The sequence below is a fragment of the Sycon ciliatum genome, chromosome 3, assembly GCF_964019385.1.
Source record: "Sycon ciliatum chromosome 3, ocSycCili1.1, whole genome shotgun sequence".
In the NCBI taxonomy this organism is placed as follows: domain Eukaryota; kingdom Metazoa; phylum Porifera; class Calcarea; order Leucosolenida; family Sycettidae; genus Sycon; species Sycon ciliatum.
Window position 1 is genome coordinate 8644398 of NC_088645.1, and position 13529 is coordinate 8657926.

At 48.1% G+C, this 13529-nt stretch overlaps 1 protein-coding gene across 1 annotated transcript in view; it reads right to left on the bottom strand.

The window, feature by feature from the left end:
* The window catches only part of LOC135811349 (zinc metalloproteinase-disintegrin-like MTP8), a 30454-nt gene extending 20284 nt beyond the window's left edge, over nt 1-10170 (bottom strand). Inside the window, exons 1-12 of the mRNA XM_065324576.1 lie at nt 9915-10170; nt 8756-8844; nt 8407-8477; nt 7396-7480; nt 6404-6492; nt 5568-5622; nt 4661-4739; nt 3681-3763; nt 2528-2587; nt 2064-2132; nt 1038-1219; nt 396-477 (exon numbers count right to left, since the gene is read on the bottom strand). Coding sequence (XP_065180648.1) covers nt 396-477; nt 1038-1219; nt 2064-2132; nt 2528-2587; nt 3681-3763; nt 4661-4739; nt 5568-5622; nt 6404-6492; nt 7396-7480; nt 8407-8477; nt 8756-8844; nt 9915-10110 — 1140 coding nt within the window. The 5' untranslated portion in view covers nt 10111-10170. The remainder of the gene's footprint in view (nt 1-395; nt 478-1037; nt 1220-2063; nt 2133-2527; nt 2588-3680; nt 3764-4660; nt 4740-5567; nt 5623-6403; nt 6493-7395; nt 7481-8406; nt 8478-8755; nt 8845-9914) is intronic.
* Nucleotides 10171-13529: the final 3359 nt, after the last annotated feature.

Sequence of the window (13529 nt, forward strand, 5' to 3'; positions counted from 1 at the left end):
ACATGGACAATCAGAGCAAATGCAAACCCACACATCCACCCGGACCAAGCTTCTTCTTTTGAAGTTATGGCATGTACTTGTACTTGTAAGAAGATTATGTATCAGCATGGAGGCAAGTGGAATGGCGGTGGAAAATTGACACATTGATTTTATGAATCAAATGCTCCTCAAAACAATGTTAATTGTGATAATTTCCCCTTCGGTACACTACAACTATCTTGCAAAACATTGTACAAGGTCTGGCGCAGCGTTTCGAAAGCGCGGTGCCGATCAAAAAGGTGTACTGATCCGCATCACGTACAAAAAAAAGTTTAAAACCAACCCCAAGGAATTAGTTCATCTGTAATCGGTGGTTGTTTCCCATGACATATGAATGTTTGCGTAGTAATGCTTACCTGTACAATGGAGACTTGATTACTGGTACAGACCCGGCTCAGGTATGCCAGGCCGACAACAGTGCCATCAAAGTCAAACCCTCTATACAGCGTAAGCAAAGATGCAGGCATACGTGTTCACACACCATGCATGCATGCGCACGTACACCACACACGTACACCACCCACGTACATGTGCATTTGGTGCGAGCCAAAATCACAAGTCGACCGCCACTGTACAGATGTACATGCATGCGATTTTCTTCGTCCAGCGTAGCAAGCTGCGTTCGTTTCAGAGGGACGGGCAGGGTCTGAGTACGAAATGAAGGACGTTCGTTTCAGGGACGACAGCAAACGTTTGCGACGACCCCTAAATCTTGCCAGAAGCAGCCCATGGTTAGCAGTTTCGTATACGTGGACCAGTACTAGTGCTTTGTAAAGAAAGCAAAATCTCAAGAAAGCATAGTGAACCCTGAAACCAAGCAAAGATGGCAGGTACAGCAATACGCCTTCAACTAAAAAAGTTGAAGTAGCTGAGCCTGTTGGCAACAGCCCCAGCACTATCTGGAATAAGCACACCCACCAGCCGAACTAGCTGACACACACACACACATACACACACACACACACACACACACACACACCGGCGGAGCATCTACTTACGAATATAGCATGATGTGATCAGCGTGCAGGCTGGCGTTACTAAGGAAACCGTTACTGGACCAATAATTCTGAAACCCGTTCAGTATGACAGAGGAGTCCGTTGAGGCGTACGTTATAGGATCGCCGGTATTCCAAATAAGGAGGTTGACGAGAGCGACGCGTGTTTCCAGGGATTTATACAGCTGCAGTGAAGAAATACAAGTCACGGTCACAGGACTACAATAGGGCTGGAACGTGATGACGTCAGAAGTCAAAATCTAACGACAAATAACGACCTTTGGATCCAGTTTTTGTATGGGTCCATACACGTTTGGGTGGTTTTCCTTCACAGCATAGTGACACATCCACCGGTAGGTGTGAGTCCACGCGACGACCGGGAGGGCCTAGTCCAATCACTACCGGTGGATGTGTCACTATGCTGCGAAGGAAAACCACCCAAACGTATATGGATCTGTACAAAAACTGGACCCAAGCGGATCCAAAATGTCGTTATTTGTCGCTAGATTTTGACGTCTGACGTCATCACTTTCAAGCCCTATAGCAGCACTGTCAATGCCTTGCTCACACATCACAACCCCAGCTTGGCCCAACACCATGGCAACCGCATAGATGACGCTCAATGATAGGGGGCCTAAGAAATAGGCAAGTATGCGTCCGCTCCCTTACCCATTACAGTACTGCCGGGTGGCGAGGAACGAACAGGCTTGAATTTCACCACGTGACTACGGCATGCCAGTATTAGAGCCTTACAGGACTTGGGAATGATTTCTTGGGATGAGTCAGCGGATCTTCTAATGGGCGCTATGTGTACAGCGTGAGTCACTAGTGCAAGTGCATCGCTGTACCGCGACTTTGCCAAAGCACCTCAACTCATGATGCAATCACATAATGTGACCACTGGTCCCTTGAGCGGCCATTTGAGACAGAGTTTACTCTATGCGGCTCGTGCAGAAGAGACTGCTTTCTTTCCATTCCAGCTACCTTAAAGAATGACATAAACCCGTGCTTGTAATAACAAGACCATACCATATCCATGATATTGACGAGGTCCATAACGTTAGTCGTGACCGTTGACACATTGCCAATGATGTCGAACTGCAACACAACACGTACGCAAGTAACAGTTACATCGAGCGATGTTCATGAAGCAATGCACACGTATGATTACTGTATGCGACCTGTGCACACATGCACACACACATGCACACACACGCATGCACATGCACGCACGCACACAAACACACACACACCTGGCCTGGTGTACAGCTGCCAAATGCTTGGCCACGCCGCCCCCGAGACAGGGGACAGTAGAAGAGAGAGTTCGAGGGAAGTCAGCACTGCCACTAGGAAGCCGCTCCGCCACGACGCCGCCTCCCCCCCCCCCCCCCACACACACACACTAACACACAGATACACGTAACCATGGACATAACAAATACAATACAAAGTGACAAACAACAATAAAATGCAGAAACGGTTGCTTGACTTACAGCTCGTTTGTCCACCACGACAAATAGTTCAATGAAGTAGGTGTAGGTGATGGTCCGTTTCTTCACACACGAGGTAACAAACACATGGGATAGCAAATACACACAACAATAAATACACACACGACAACGCACACACACACGACAACAAACACACACGGGGCAACAACAAACACACAGGGTAACAAACGTGTGGGGCAACAAACAAACCAGTACACACATGAGCACACACACACATACACACACACACACATACACACACACACACACATACACACACACACACATACACACACACACACATACACACACACACACACACACACACATACACACACACACACACACACACACACACACATACACACACACACACATACACACACACATACACACACACATACACACATTTCGCCGTGTTTTAATAGTATTGTACTGGCATTGCCAACAGCATCCGGCTTCATGTTGCCTGATGATTGCATAGCATGAAACTCAGAGTGCCGTCACACTAGCCGTGTGCCTTGTTGCTTTGTGTGTAGCAGGGAGTAGTAATATACCGGCACATTACTACTCCCCGCTTTGCACTTATCAACCTTGGAGTAGATGGAGAGCTGTTTTGTCAACCGGCATGCCTGCGGTAATGGCAAAGGAGATATAGACTTTGAGACAGTGGAAATCTGCCATGAAAGTACTGTATATGGTTTGCCACCAGAGACCATCCGGAGTTGACTGGACTCATCCTACATCAAGTGATACGCCTCTGAAACCCCAATGGTTTGTTGTACATGTATGTATTGTATTTATTGAAGCTAGATGAAAGCAAGGCCGTCACAGCCTGGGGCTGAAGCCGCCTCACTTTTGCGGCCGATTTTTTTGAGCACACTGCATCAAAGCGCGATTATCGCGGATCAGCGACAAACGTGGTGAATAATGAAGAATCCGTGTCCCCGATCGTGGTGTCTTCTTGGTTTGTTGCAGAATGAAAAAGTCTTTCGTTGTAGTTACACTGAAATGGCACCAATGCCCGAAAATGCTTGAAATTGGCTTCAATTTTTGAAACCCTTTCCCGGCGGAGGACCCCCCCCCCCCCCGAACCCCCTTCCATGGCCACCCCACCTCCAAAGCTGGCGTGACAGGCCTGGAAGGTTCTACGTACCACAATGTGGTGTACTGGTGAAGCTTCTGGAGCCTTGTCATTGATTGACTTGATTACTATATCAAACGACTTGCCGGTGATCGCTGTCCGTGTTAGAACAGGCGAGAGACATAGACACAGACAGACAGACAGACAGACAGACAGACACACATAGAGAGAGCATGTGTGTGTTTGTGTTTGTGTGTGTGTGCACGCAACGCATGCACGTGCGTTTGATAGATAGATAGATAGAGAGAGAGAGAGAGAGAGAGAGAGAGAGAGAGAGAGAGAGAGAGAGAGAGAGAGAGACGCAGGCATAGAATACAAATGGCACAACATGTAAATTTACATACAAGGCACCCATAGCCGCTAGAACTGCCTAATCAACAGGTATAAACCAGTCACTCTGGCTCAGTGCACTAACGAGTGTGTATGCACTTCCAACATTGGTTTCATGGACACTGTATTATGCCCAGAAAATCGTAAAGCGATCCAATATCACAAGATGTACTGGTTGCTGTGCAATAGTGTGTCACGCAGTTAACCTGGAAAATAGTGACCCTCGATTGTGCATGGCAAGTGCCGTTATTCATGAGCTGTCAATATCCATGAGGTTGTAAGCATACAGTTAACTAGTCACCAGGTCCGAAGATTGTGTCAAACATGATTTGCAAGTAATTGCTATACCCGAGCAGTGTCTGTTCCAGAGCCGGGTCAGCGACCCGGTTGTGTGTGTGGGGGGGGGGGGGGGTCTTGGACCCGCTTGAAAACGAAAGAACACAGGGTCACTTGTGACCCGGTTGGGACTCGATCAGGGAGTCCTAGTCCATGATGTACAGTGGCCATACTTGAATGTACACTGTACCTGGGGCTGACCCGGTTGCAAGAGTTGTGCCAGGTGCAAGTGTACCCGGTTGGTTTGAAATCCTAGAGCAGACACTGTCCGGCGAGGTCTATTCATGAGGCTGACAGTGTATATGCTTTGTGCACAGACAACTCACCTGACTCCGACACCCCACAAGACATGGGATCCCTGACACCGACAAGCTCTCTCTCCTTCACTATCGTGTACGTACTTGACTGGCCACATGCGCACATAAAGCAGAAGCAACAAGTGACAAGGCATTCAAAAGACCTGATGGGTAGACTTGGCTAAGACAAGCTCAGTGACAAATTACGTCACGTTCCAACTGCATAACCCACAGCCCCACCCACAGCATCTCACCTTCTCATAAACTTATCTCTTATTGGTGATGGTGCCATCGTGAGAATAAAGAATTCAAAAATTCAAAAATTTACGTTGTGTTAGGGATTGCATGTACAGACTGCATACCATAGTGATGTGATGACTTCCGGACAAGAATTCGCGTTTCGACTGCTTTTCCGAACGAAAAGAGATTACTGACGGGGGAGTTGTTGGCCTTTATCAATGCTGGTTTGGGAGCTTGCACACCATTGTGAACCTGATGAAGGCAATTTGCCGAAACGTTGGAATGATTATTGTGAAATGAGTTGAACTATTGCAGTGTCAATGGAAGAGAGCGTGTAAGCTCTACTATGAACTGTTTATGAGACTGCAGGAAGCCTCCCCACTTTTACTTAAAAGCGAAAATGTTTGCATTTTCAGTTCACGAACCAAAATGTGCTTGCGAGCTTGAATGCGAAACTCGTCTTGCTAAACCTCCACATTACGTTACTGGCAGACGTGCCCCTCTGCTGTGAAGGAAAAGCACCCACACGTGTAGGGATGCACCCGAGAACCGGATCAAAGTGGATTCAAAAGTCAGCGTTGTCTTGACTACAGGCTGGCTATGACGTAGCACATTCAAGCTCTATGCCACGCACAGTGGTTGCCATGTCAACATCACACTGACTCCATAAGCACAAGAACACGAAGTGCCAGCTTACGTCGGTAACATTCGGCTGTACTGATAACAGCTCTGCTCCATCGTAGAATGTTACTCTGGGCAAGGCAGAAGAGCAGGAAACAAAACCTCTCAGAGTCAAAACACCGGCGCCCTTTTCTCAACAGTCCTGGCTCAGCAGGTAGTGCGGCATTCGCACTTTAAAGCGGTCAGCAGCAAGAAATGAGAGACTGTAGAGGCCTGGCCGAGACGTGAATGGGGGGAGAAAGAGACTACTGAATGTTTGGCCTCTGGTTTGGGAGGTAGTGTGGGTAGCATCATTTCGGGTCATGAAGATTTGGGAGATGAGGGGATTGCCAAGGGACCTGATGCACCGAAAAGTAAAAAACGAATAGCTTCGTTAAGAGTGAGGCGTAGGCTGAGTGGGTGGAGGTTGTGGCAACGCAAAATGGGCTCAACGTCAGCACGGGAAGGGTGGGCAAATACAATACGAACGGCTCGGCGGCTCAGTCTTAGAAGCTTATCGTATTCTGCAGCGTGTAATGAATGAACATATGATGTGCTGGCGTACTCTAAAATTTGCTCTGTATAACTCCGAGATAGAAAGCTCGGCGAGCCTTACTATCCAGGTTGTCTCTGCCTCGTTCGAAAGTAAGTACAGTCGTCCCTCTCTAATCCAGTACTTTATAAACCAACACCGTCGATAAACCAGCACAATTTTCAGTAGCCCAAATATCCTCTTCATGCATATTGCCGCAGTAAATCCGATTTGTAAACACCCTCCCTAATCCAGCAGATTTCCGTGACACAAATGGTGCCGCATTATTGAGGGACCACTGTCCGTACTTATTTACAGACGTTCCCGGTAGCTCAGCTCACCTGATGCCGTTACATGTGCTGACTGCCGCCCACGTGGTCGCGTTGTTCTCTCCCCGCACGTACCCGTGGTAATGGCAGGGCTGTGGAAACTGTGCAGTTATGATGTCGGCATACACACATATACATACATGTGGACATACTCAATCTGCGGACAGCATGCTGTTTCGTTCTTTTTGAACACATCAGCGCAGCACAGAGGAAATGAGGCCGAACCTGATAGCGATGGAAATAAAAATTTCCAATCAGGCCCGAACGTACCTTGCCAGAGTGCTCAAACTGACAAGTCAGTGGACATACATTCATACATGAAAGTACATGCACGTGACACACACACACACACACACACGCACACACACGCACACACACACACACACCATCAAATGCAGGGACTCAGGGAGTTGACCCGGCCCAAAATACTGTTATGCGGACTACAACGAGATTGGTGGTTTCTGGCTGGCTTTCCGAAAAGAACATTGGACCTGTTTTAAGTCCTCTGGGTGGCAGTCATGAATCTGTCAACTTCAAAACTGAAGCCAGCTCAAGAAACTGAAGTTCTAGCATTTGTTGTGCTGCTTGCACGTGTCACTCCTTTGAAGATGATGGGGAGGGGCAGAATGTATCAGGGAGTCGCAGTGCACAGGGACTGGTGACACCACGGGTGACTGTAGTGCTGAATCATGTACAATACATTTTTGTACCGGGCTGCCAGTTACAGTCGCTCTTAGGGCAGGGTCCATTAATACATGTACACACTCGCATGTGGAATCGCTCGTCTGAGCCACGCTTGGTGTCCGCAGGTCAAGGCAGTGACATATCGCGATCACGATCGCGAGCTGCGGAGACCAAAGGTCACGTAGAAATTCCAAATCCGCGGTCAAACGCACACCGTTCTGGGAACTATGATCTCGTGTTATCTCCCCAGATGCTACGACTTACTGGTACCGATCAAGCATGCATGCAGGCACAAGTGAACGTGCAATTCCCAAACTCACGTGTCTTGGATCATCCGATATCAGAATGACTTGCTCGCCGTCGGGTGAAAAGTGGTGGCGCCTGAAATTGGACGCGAATGACACACTGCACCACAGAGTGGAGTGATAATGCACAGCGGGACAATGCCCAGCGGGACAATGCGCAGCGGAACAATGCGCAGAGGGACAATGCACAGCGGGACCATGCGCAGCGGGACAATGCGCAGCGGGACAATGCGCAGCGGGACATAATTATTAGACAAGAAGGTGGACAGTGTACAGTGCGACAATGAGACGACACACACTAGGCCCACCCTGACTTGGTCTGCATGGCAATGCTATTCCCCCCCCCCCCCCGCTCCAGTAGAGGCGACGGTTTCAAATAGGACATAGGTTGCAAACCGGAACGGTCTTAATATTCACTTTCTCTCTTGGTATTTTGATTAGAAAACGTATGTCACAGTGAGACTACGATATGTTTTACTCATCGCCAAAATTTCATGGCTCTGCGATGACCAGAGGCGCCATACCAAGCATTTGAGTTTTTGACGTGTTGCTTCCCTCTGCGACTTGAGTTTTACGACTTTCGAAAAATCAACTTCTTGTCGCAGGTAAACAGCGGCTTGCCTCTCGCCAATAAAGCACCGCATACCGATCAAAACTAATGGAAGCACACACAAGGCGTATTGTTACTCTGTACTGGCCGTCGTGGAGCGATAGCAATTACCTAATTTCAGACCCGGAGTGAATTTGACCGCCACTCTAAACTGACATGTCCGGTTTGGAGCCACCTCTGATTTGAAGCGAAAATTTGGGCAACTTGGAGGCAATGGGTCAACACAAAGGAGTGGCTCAGTTCGATTGACTCTGGCCTCAGAGCAAACTTCAACACACCAGTTTCCTTCCACAAACATATTTCAAGTGAACAATCAACGCTGATTGGGTCATACAAATTTGGCCGTCAAGCCGTTCCGGTCTCGAACCGTCACCTCTACATGATGCAGTACAAGCAGCACATGGTCATGGACTTACTCGTTCAACTCGGCATCAATGATCCAAACACTGGCGTTACTGGATAGCTCTATGGAGAGAGTGTCGGGACTCTGCGTAGCAACCAAAGACGATAACAATGACAAGAACAACAACAACCACGGGAAGATTATAGATTTGTAAAACAGCACACATACCTGCACTGGCAGCACACGGAAGCACATGCACATACACATGCACATGCACACACACACACACACACACACACACACACACACACACACACACACACACACACACACACACTTGATCCTGGTTCAAAATGGATGCTAAAAATAGAGAAAAAAATAGTGATGAAAAGAAAGTCTAGAAAAAGAAGTCCTTCATTTACCGTATGTGACGGTGGCAGCACCAGGATTTTGACGGGAGAGTGCAGTGCGGAGATTTTATCCTCCAGCAAAACATGATCAGGTAGCTGACCTGCACATACATCATGTGTACATAGCATCAACGCACACACACACACACACACACACACACACACACACACACATACACACACACACACACACAGCATCAACACAGAATACAGTACTGTTGGCCGCCGAAGGACTGGTAGGTCAGCCCGCTAGACCGGTTTTATTGTTCATGTACTGCAGTCTATGCACAGTTGAGTCACCATGTATACATTGGTATGCCATGCTCGGTGAAATTCTAGCCTGGTCGTTCTTGGGCGCCCGGTGGTACTAGTCTAGGCGGACAGAATCAAGTCTTGTGGCGAAAAAGCAAATGCGTCAAGCTTTAATAGTTCAGAGCTGTGTCATATGGTTGGAGCCTCAGGAGCCTGCAAAAAGAGATCATGGTTTAGATGAGGCCGAAGGCTGCACAATTGCCATGCGGCAGAGAGCATTATCCCATGCTGTTTGCACAATGTTTGTTTTGTTTTTGATTTATTTTTAGTTTATCGCCTCAACAGTACAAAGTACAACTTCAAGGAGGGTGGAACAGGAAACAAAAATAACCGTGGGCCATCAGAAAGATTTGTATGCAACTTGTGTCACCACACGTTGTGTGGCAGACAGATTTTGAGAATAATACTTGGAAGCATAATCATGTCATGTCATTGCCCTATGTGCGCATCATGTGTGGGTGTGTCCCCTCTTTGGAGCGGTGGTCAGGTTAGACTGCCTGTATCAGTGTATGAATATGGGGTAAGGAGGGGATCAGCTGTCATCAGGTCACAGAGTGAGACTCCCCTAAACTCCCCAGGGACCCCCGTGCTGCAAATGAGATGACGGGCCAAAACTGTGTCAATATCCGTGCCAGGCATTGCCGGTACGTCCTGGATTATACTTTGTAGCGGAGCAAGATTGTCAGTTCTTGCACTGCTAGTCGACTGGGTTTACGTCGAGCCGGCCGCTGCTTACGCTGAGCGGTCGACTAAGTTACTCGGCAAGGTGCTTCTCTCAACACTATCTTGAATCCTACTAGTTTACACAAAAAGTTGCCCAAAAAGTGGAAAAAAACTAGACCGAGCACTAGCGGCTTACCGTCGTTACTCGTGACCGGAGCAGTCGGGCCGCTAGTGGCTGCTTTGACGCTAGGGTGGCTGCCCGCTATCAATGCCGCAATAACAGGCACGAGCGCGTACATAGCCATGGCGCTTGCCCGCCGCCGCAAAACGATTCTTCTTCTTCTTGTCCGCGGCACGGAAGGCAGCAGCGCTGTTTCGTGTACTCCAGTCATGATGCTAACGTTCAATTATAGCGGCATGGGCAAATCCGGCAGACAGTGAGCAAGTGAAGTAAAACAAAAATAAAGACGTTTCCGTCTCGACTCGACTTGGCTCCTGCAGTGCAGAGTAAGTTCACAGCATGCTAAGCACCAGTCCTTGGCTGTTTCACCGACGCCTTCGACCGTCACACACACAGTCTGTGACACGAACCGCTGCATGCACACTGCAGCATGCCGCGCTGAGCGCTGCCACTTGCCAGCCACTTAGCGGGCGCTGAATGATGTTGTATCTGAATGATGCAGATGCGAGTCGACGTAGCATCTACATGTACGTATCGTGTAGCCTTGGCAATTTGGTGTGAATACTGCCATGGAAACGACGTGTGGAACCTGCAAAAAACAGGTTTCTGAGTTGCACTTGCATGCATGTTACTTGCTAGCGCGCGTCACCATGGTCACGTCAACTCCCTCCTTCGCCTCCAATCTCCATCCAGGCTCCACGCTTCCAAAGTTTACCAAACTGAGTCTGTGCCAAAGTTTCCCCCCCCCCCCCCCACTACCGAGACAAAGGATTGAGGCTCGCTCTACATGTCATTTGTAGGCCTTGACGGATTATGCTAATATTTTCGTGAAATTATGCTTTTCGCATTGCTGAAAAAATTGCAGAATTATGCTATTTTATGCTAAAAGTTATCATAATTATTATGCCGCATTATGCTCACATAAGCTGCTAATGTACATGTATAATGATGGTTCTGTGCAAAATAACAGGGGATTTTTTTGTATAGGGCGTTGTACTGTTCAACGGGGTCTACGCACCGTCCGACCTACAATTGTAGCTACGACCGTCACTGATTGTAGTGGACTGGATATGTTATCAAGGGAGTCGTAAACCCACATGTATGACTTCCTGGTGCATATATGTACTTGTACTTATACGTACTTGTAGAACATGTACAACTCTATGGAATTTGATGCGAACAGGCGGATTATTCCATTATTTATGCAATTTGTATGCAATTTGCCTCGAATTATGCGATTATTCGATTTTGGTAGGAATTACGCGAAAAATTATGCTAGCATAATCCGTCAAGGCCTAGCTCGCTCTCCTCCGCAAGTGGAAGACGGGTTGAGACGGTGCTCTGTAGTTTTTGTTTTTGTTTTTCAATGGATCACTGTGTTGTTGTCTTTCCTTCTCATCAAGCCAGCCACTACTCCTTTGTTAGCCGTTGTTTTCCTTCGAAGTAAGTTGTCCAGTGTCCATTTTCGGTATAGCGGACTGAAGAATAGTAAACGTGTTTTGCAATATATGTATGAAGCTATTTTGTATATAGTATGTTCCCATTCCGTTTTTGCTTTGGTGTAGCCCTGAGGCTGATTGCTTATTTTATTTCTACCCTTCCTCTCTCCATACTTCTGTCCCCCCCCCTCTCTCTCTCTCTCATTCCTTCTGTCGTCCACATGTATCAAAGGAGGCGAAATCGCCTGTTTGTGGTGCGACGTTAAATAAACTTCTACAACAACAACAACAACATTTTCGATGCTCTCGAATACTCGCGATGAATACCCGGAGCATCGCTGGCGTCAAGCGAAGGTCCCTGGTTCGATTCCTGGTCGCGACAGTCAATTTTTTCTTCAGACTTTTCCCTTTCCATTCCCTCAAATTACTTATGGATACCCGAACTCTTTCGATACTGCAGCTGAACAAATGCACGCAGGTCATTTTGTCTGTGGAGTCGGTACGTGGACTAGGGACCCGCGGGTTCTGCTCGAAAAGGTGGCAGATTCTGCTCGAAAAGCAGTGCCATACAAACCTTATGGCGGGCAATTCCTCGAATTCTGCTCCATTTTTTTTTATCCACATACCAAACATGCATGAAACTAACTTACCAGAAAAGTACCTGCCAATTTTTCTGCCGGCAGAATCCGCCGGACCCTATTAAAGGGGAAGTCCGGTGAAAAATTTAAATTTCACAGTCCGTAGAGTTCGGGTCGCTGAGTCGAATGGTCTTTGTCCGAGGAGGCTGCGGCTTATGGTTCGTCAGATACGCCCAATCGAACATGTGCGAATTTGAGCGCGCATCACCCAGATCCAGGTGATGACGTCACAGCGTGCAGCCAGGTAGCCACACCATCTAGTTGTGTACAAAAATGGCCATATTCGGAGCGCGTTCGATTGGGGAACCGTTTGTCGCAGCTTCTTCGGACCAAGACCATTCGATTCAGTGTTACAAACACTACGTACCCTGTGATTTTCAGCTCGGTAACCTTGGAGGTTATACCGTATTATAGCCGTTTCCGAGTTGGACTTTTCCGTCAGCCTCTACCGTCTACGCGCTCTGCGCTGCGTGCATGCAGTGCGTGCAGTGTGTTATCTAGCTGTAGTGCAGTCAACAAACTCATCACAGATGAGACGGAACTACTCCCGCACTGCCGTGCTGGGGTAGTATGTACAAGACTCGAGTCACAACTGACACAAGACTCAGAAAACTAGTCAACACACGGACTTGTCATGTACTACACTCGTATCAGTCGTATTGTTCAGTCATGTAGTCAGAGAACGTGCGTTTCTCCTTGCCGGTGCCGGTGGTTGTGCTTTGAGAAAGAAAATTTTAGTTTTCCGCACCCGCCTCATTATTTTATGTTACAGCGATGAGTGCACAACCGTGACAAGTGACAAAACAGCGAACAGCTCCCGGACCTAGAACTTTCAGATTCCATAGCGTTGCGAGCGAAGAGTCGTGCCCGTGGTTCAAAGAGCCTGCACTGTTCTCCAATTGAGTAGTCCGAACTATTCCAAGTAGTTCGCACCAAAACATCACCATGTGGCAGGCTACTGGAGTCTAAGCGAATCTAATCGGTATGGAACAACATTTAGAGCACTCGCATCACTCTTCTCCATTTTGGCGACCCTGCTCTCCAGCGATCTGATCAGCTTCGTCTGCAATAGCTGCTGCTTCTTCATCAGTCGGAAACTCAGTAGCGCTCACTCTTGACCGGCCCGCGTGGCCATTTCTTCAGCTGCCGAGGTTCTCAGCCCCAGACCGAACTCATGAAGGTCAGCCATGGCTGCATCCTCACTCTCACAAGGAGTTACAGGTCTTCGGGGTCGCTTGCACCAAACTATCAGTCGCCAAATCATTTGAAATAGCACTGACACTATTGCTTTCACGCACTCCTTTTGACCTAGCTGCACGCTATGACGTTGCAGAGGGTGTGGCGCGGCCGCATGACGTCATGGCGCAGCCCCCGAAACTCAGTTTTTCAAACGGAAATATCTCGAGAACGCTTTGTCGGAGACACGTGGGACCAACACCATTCGACTCAGCGCCCGAAACTCTACCGACCCTGAAATTTAAATTTTTCACCGGACTTCCCCTTTAAAGTGGCCTATTCGTGGACTACACCTGTCAAACATTTCAAGTGCTGTC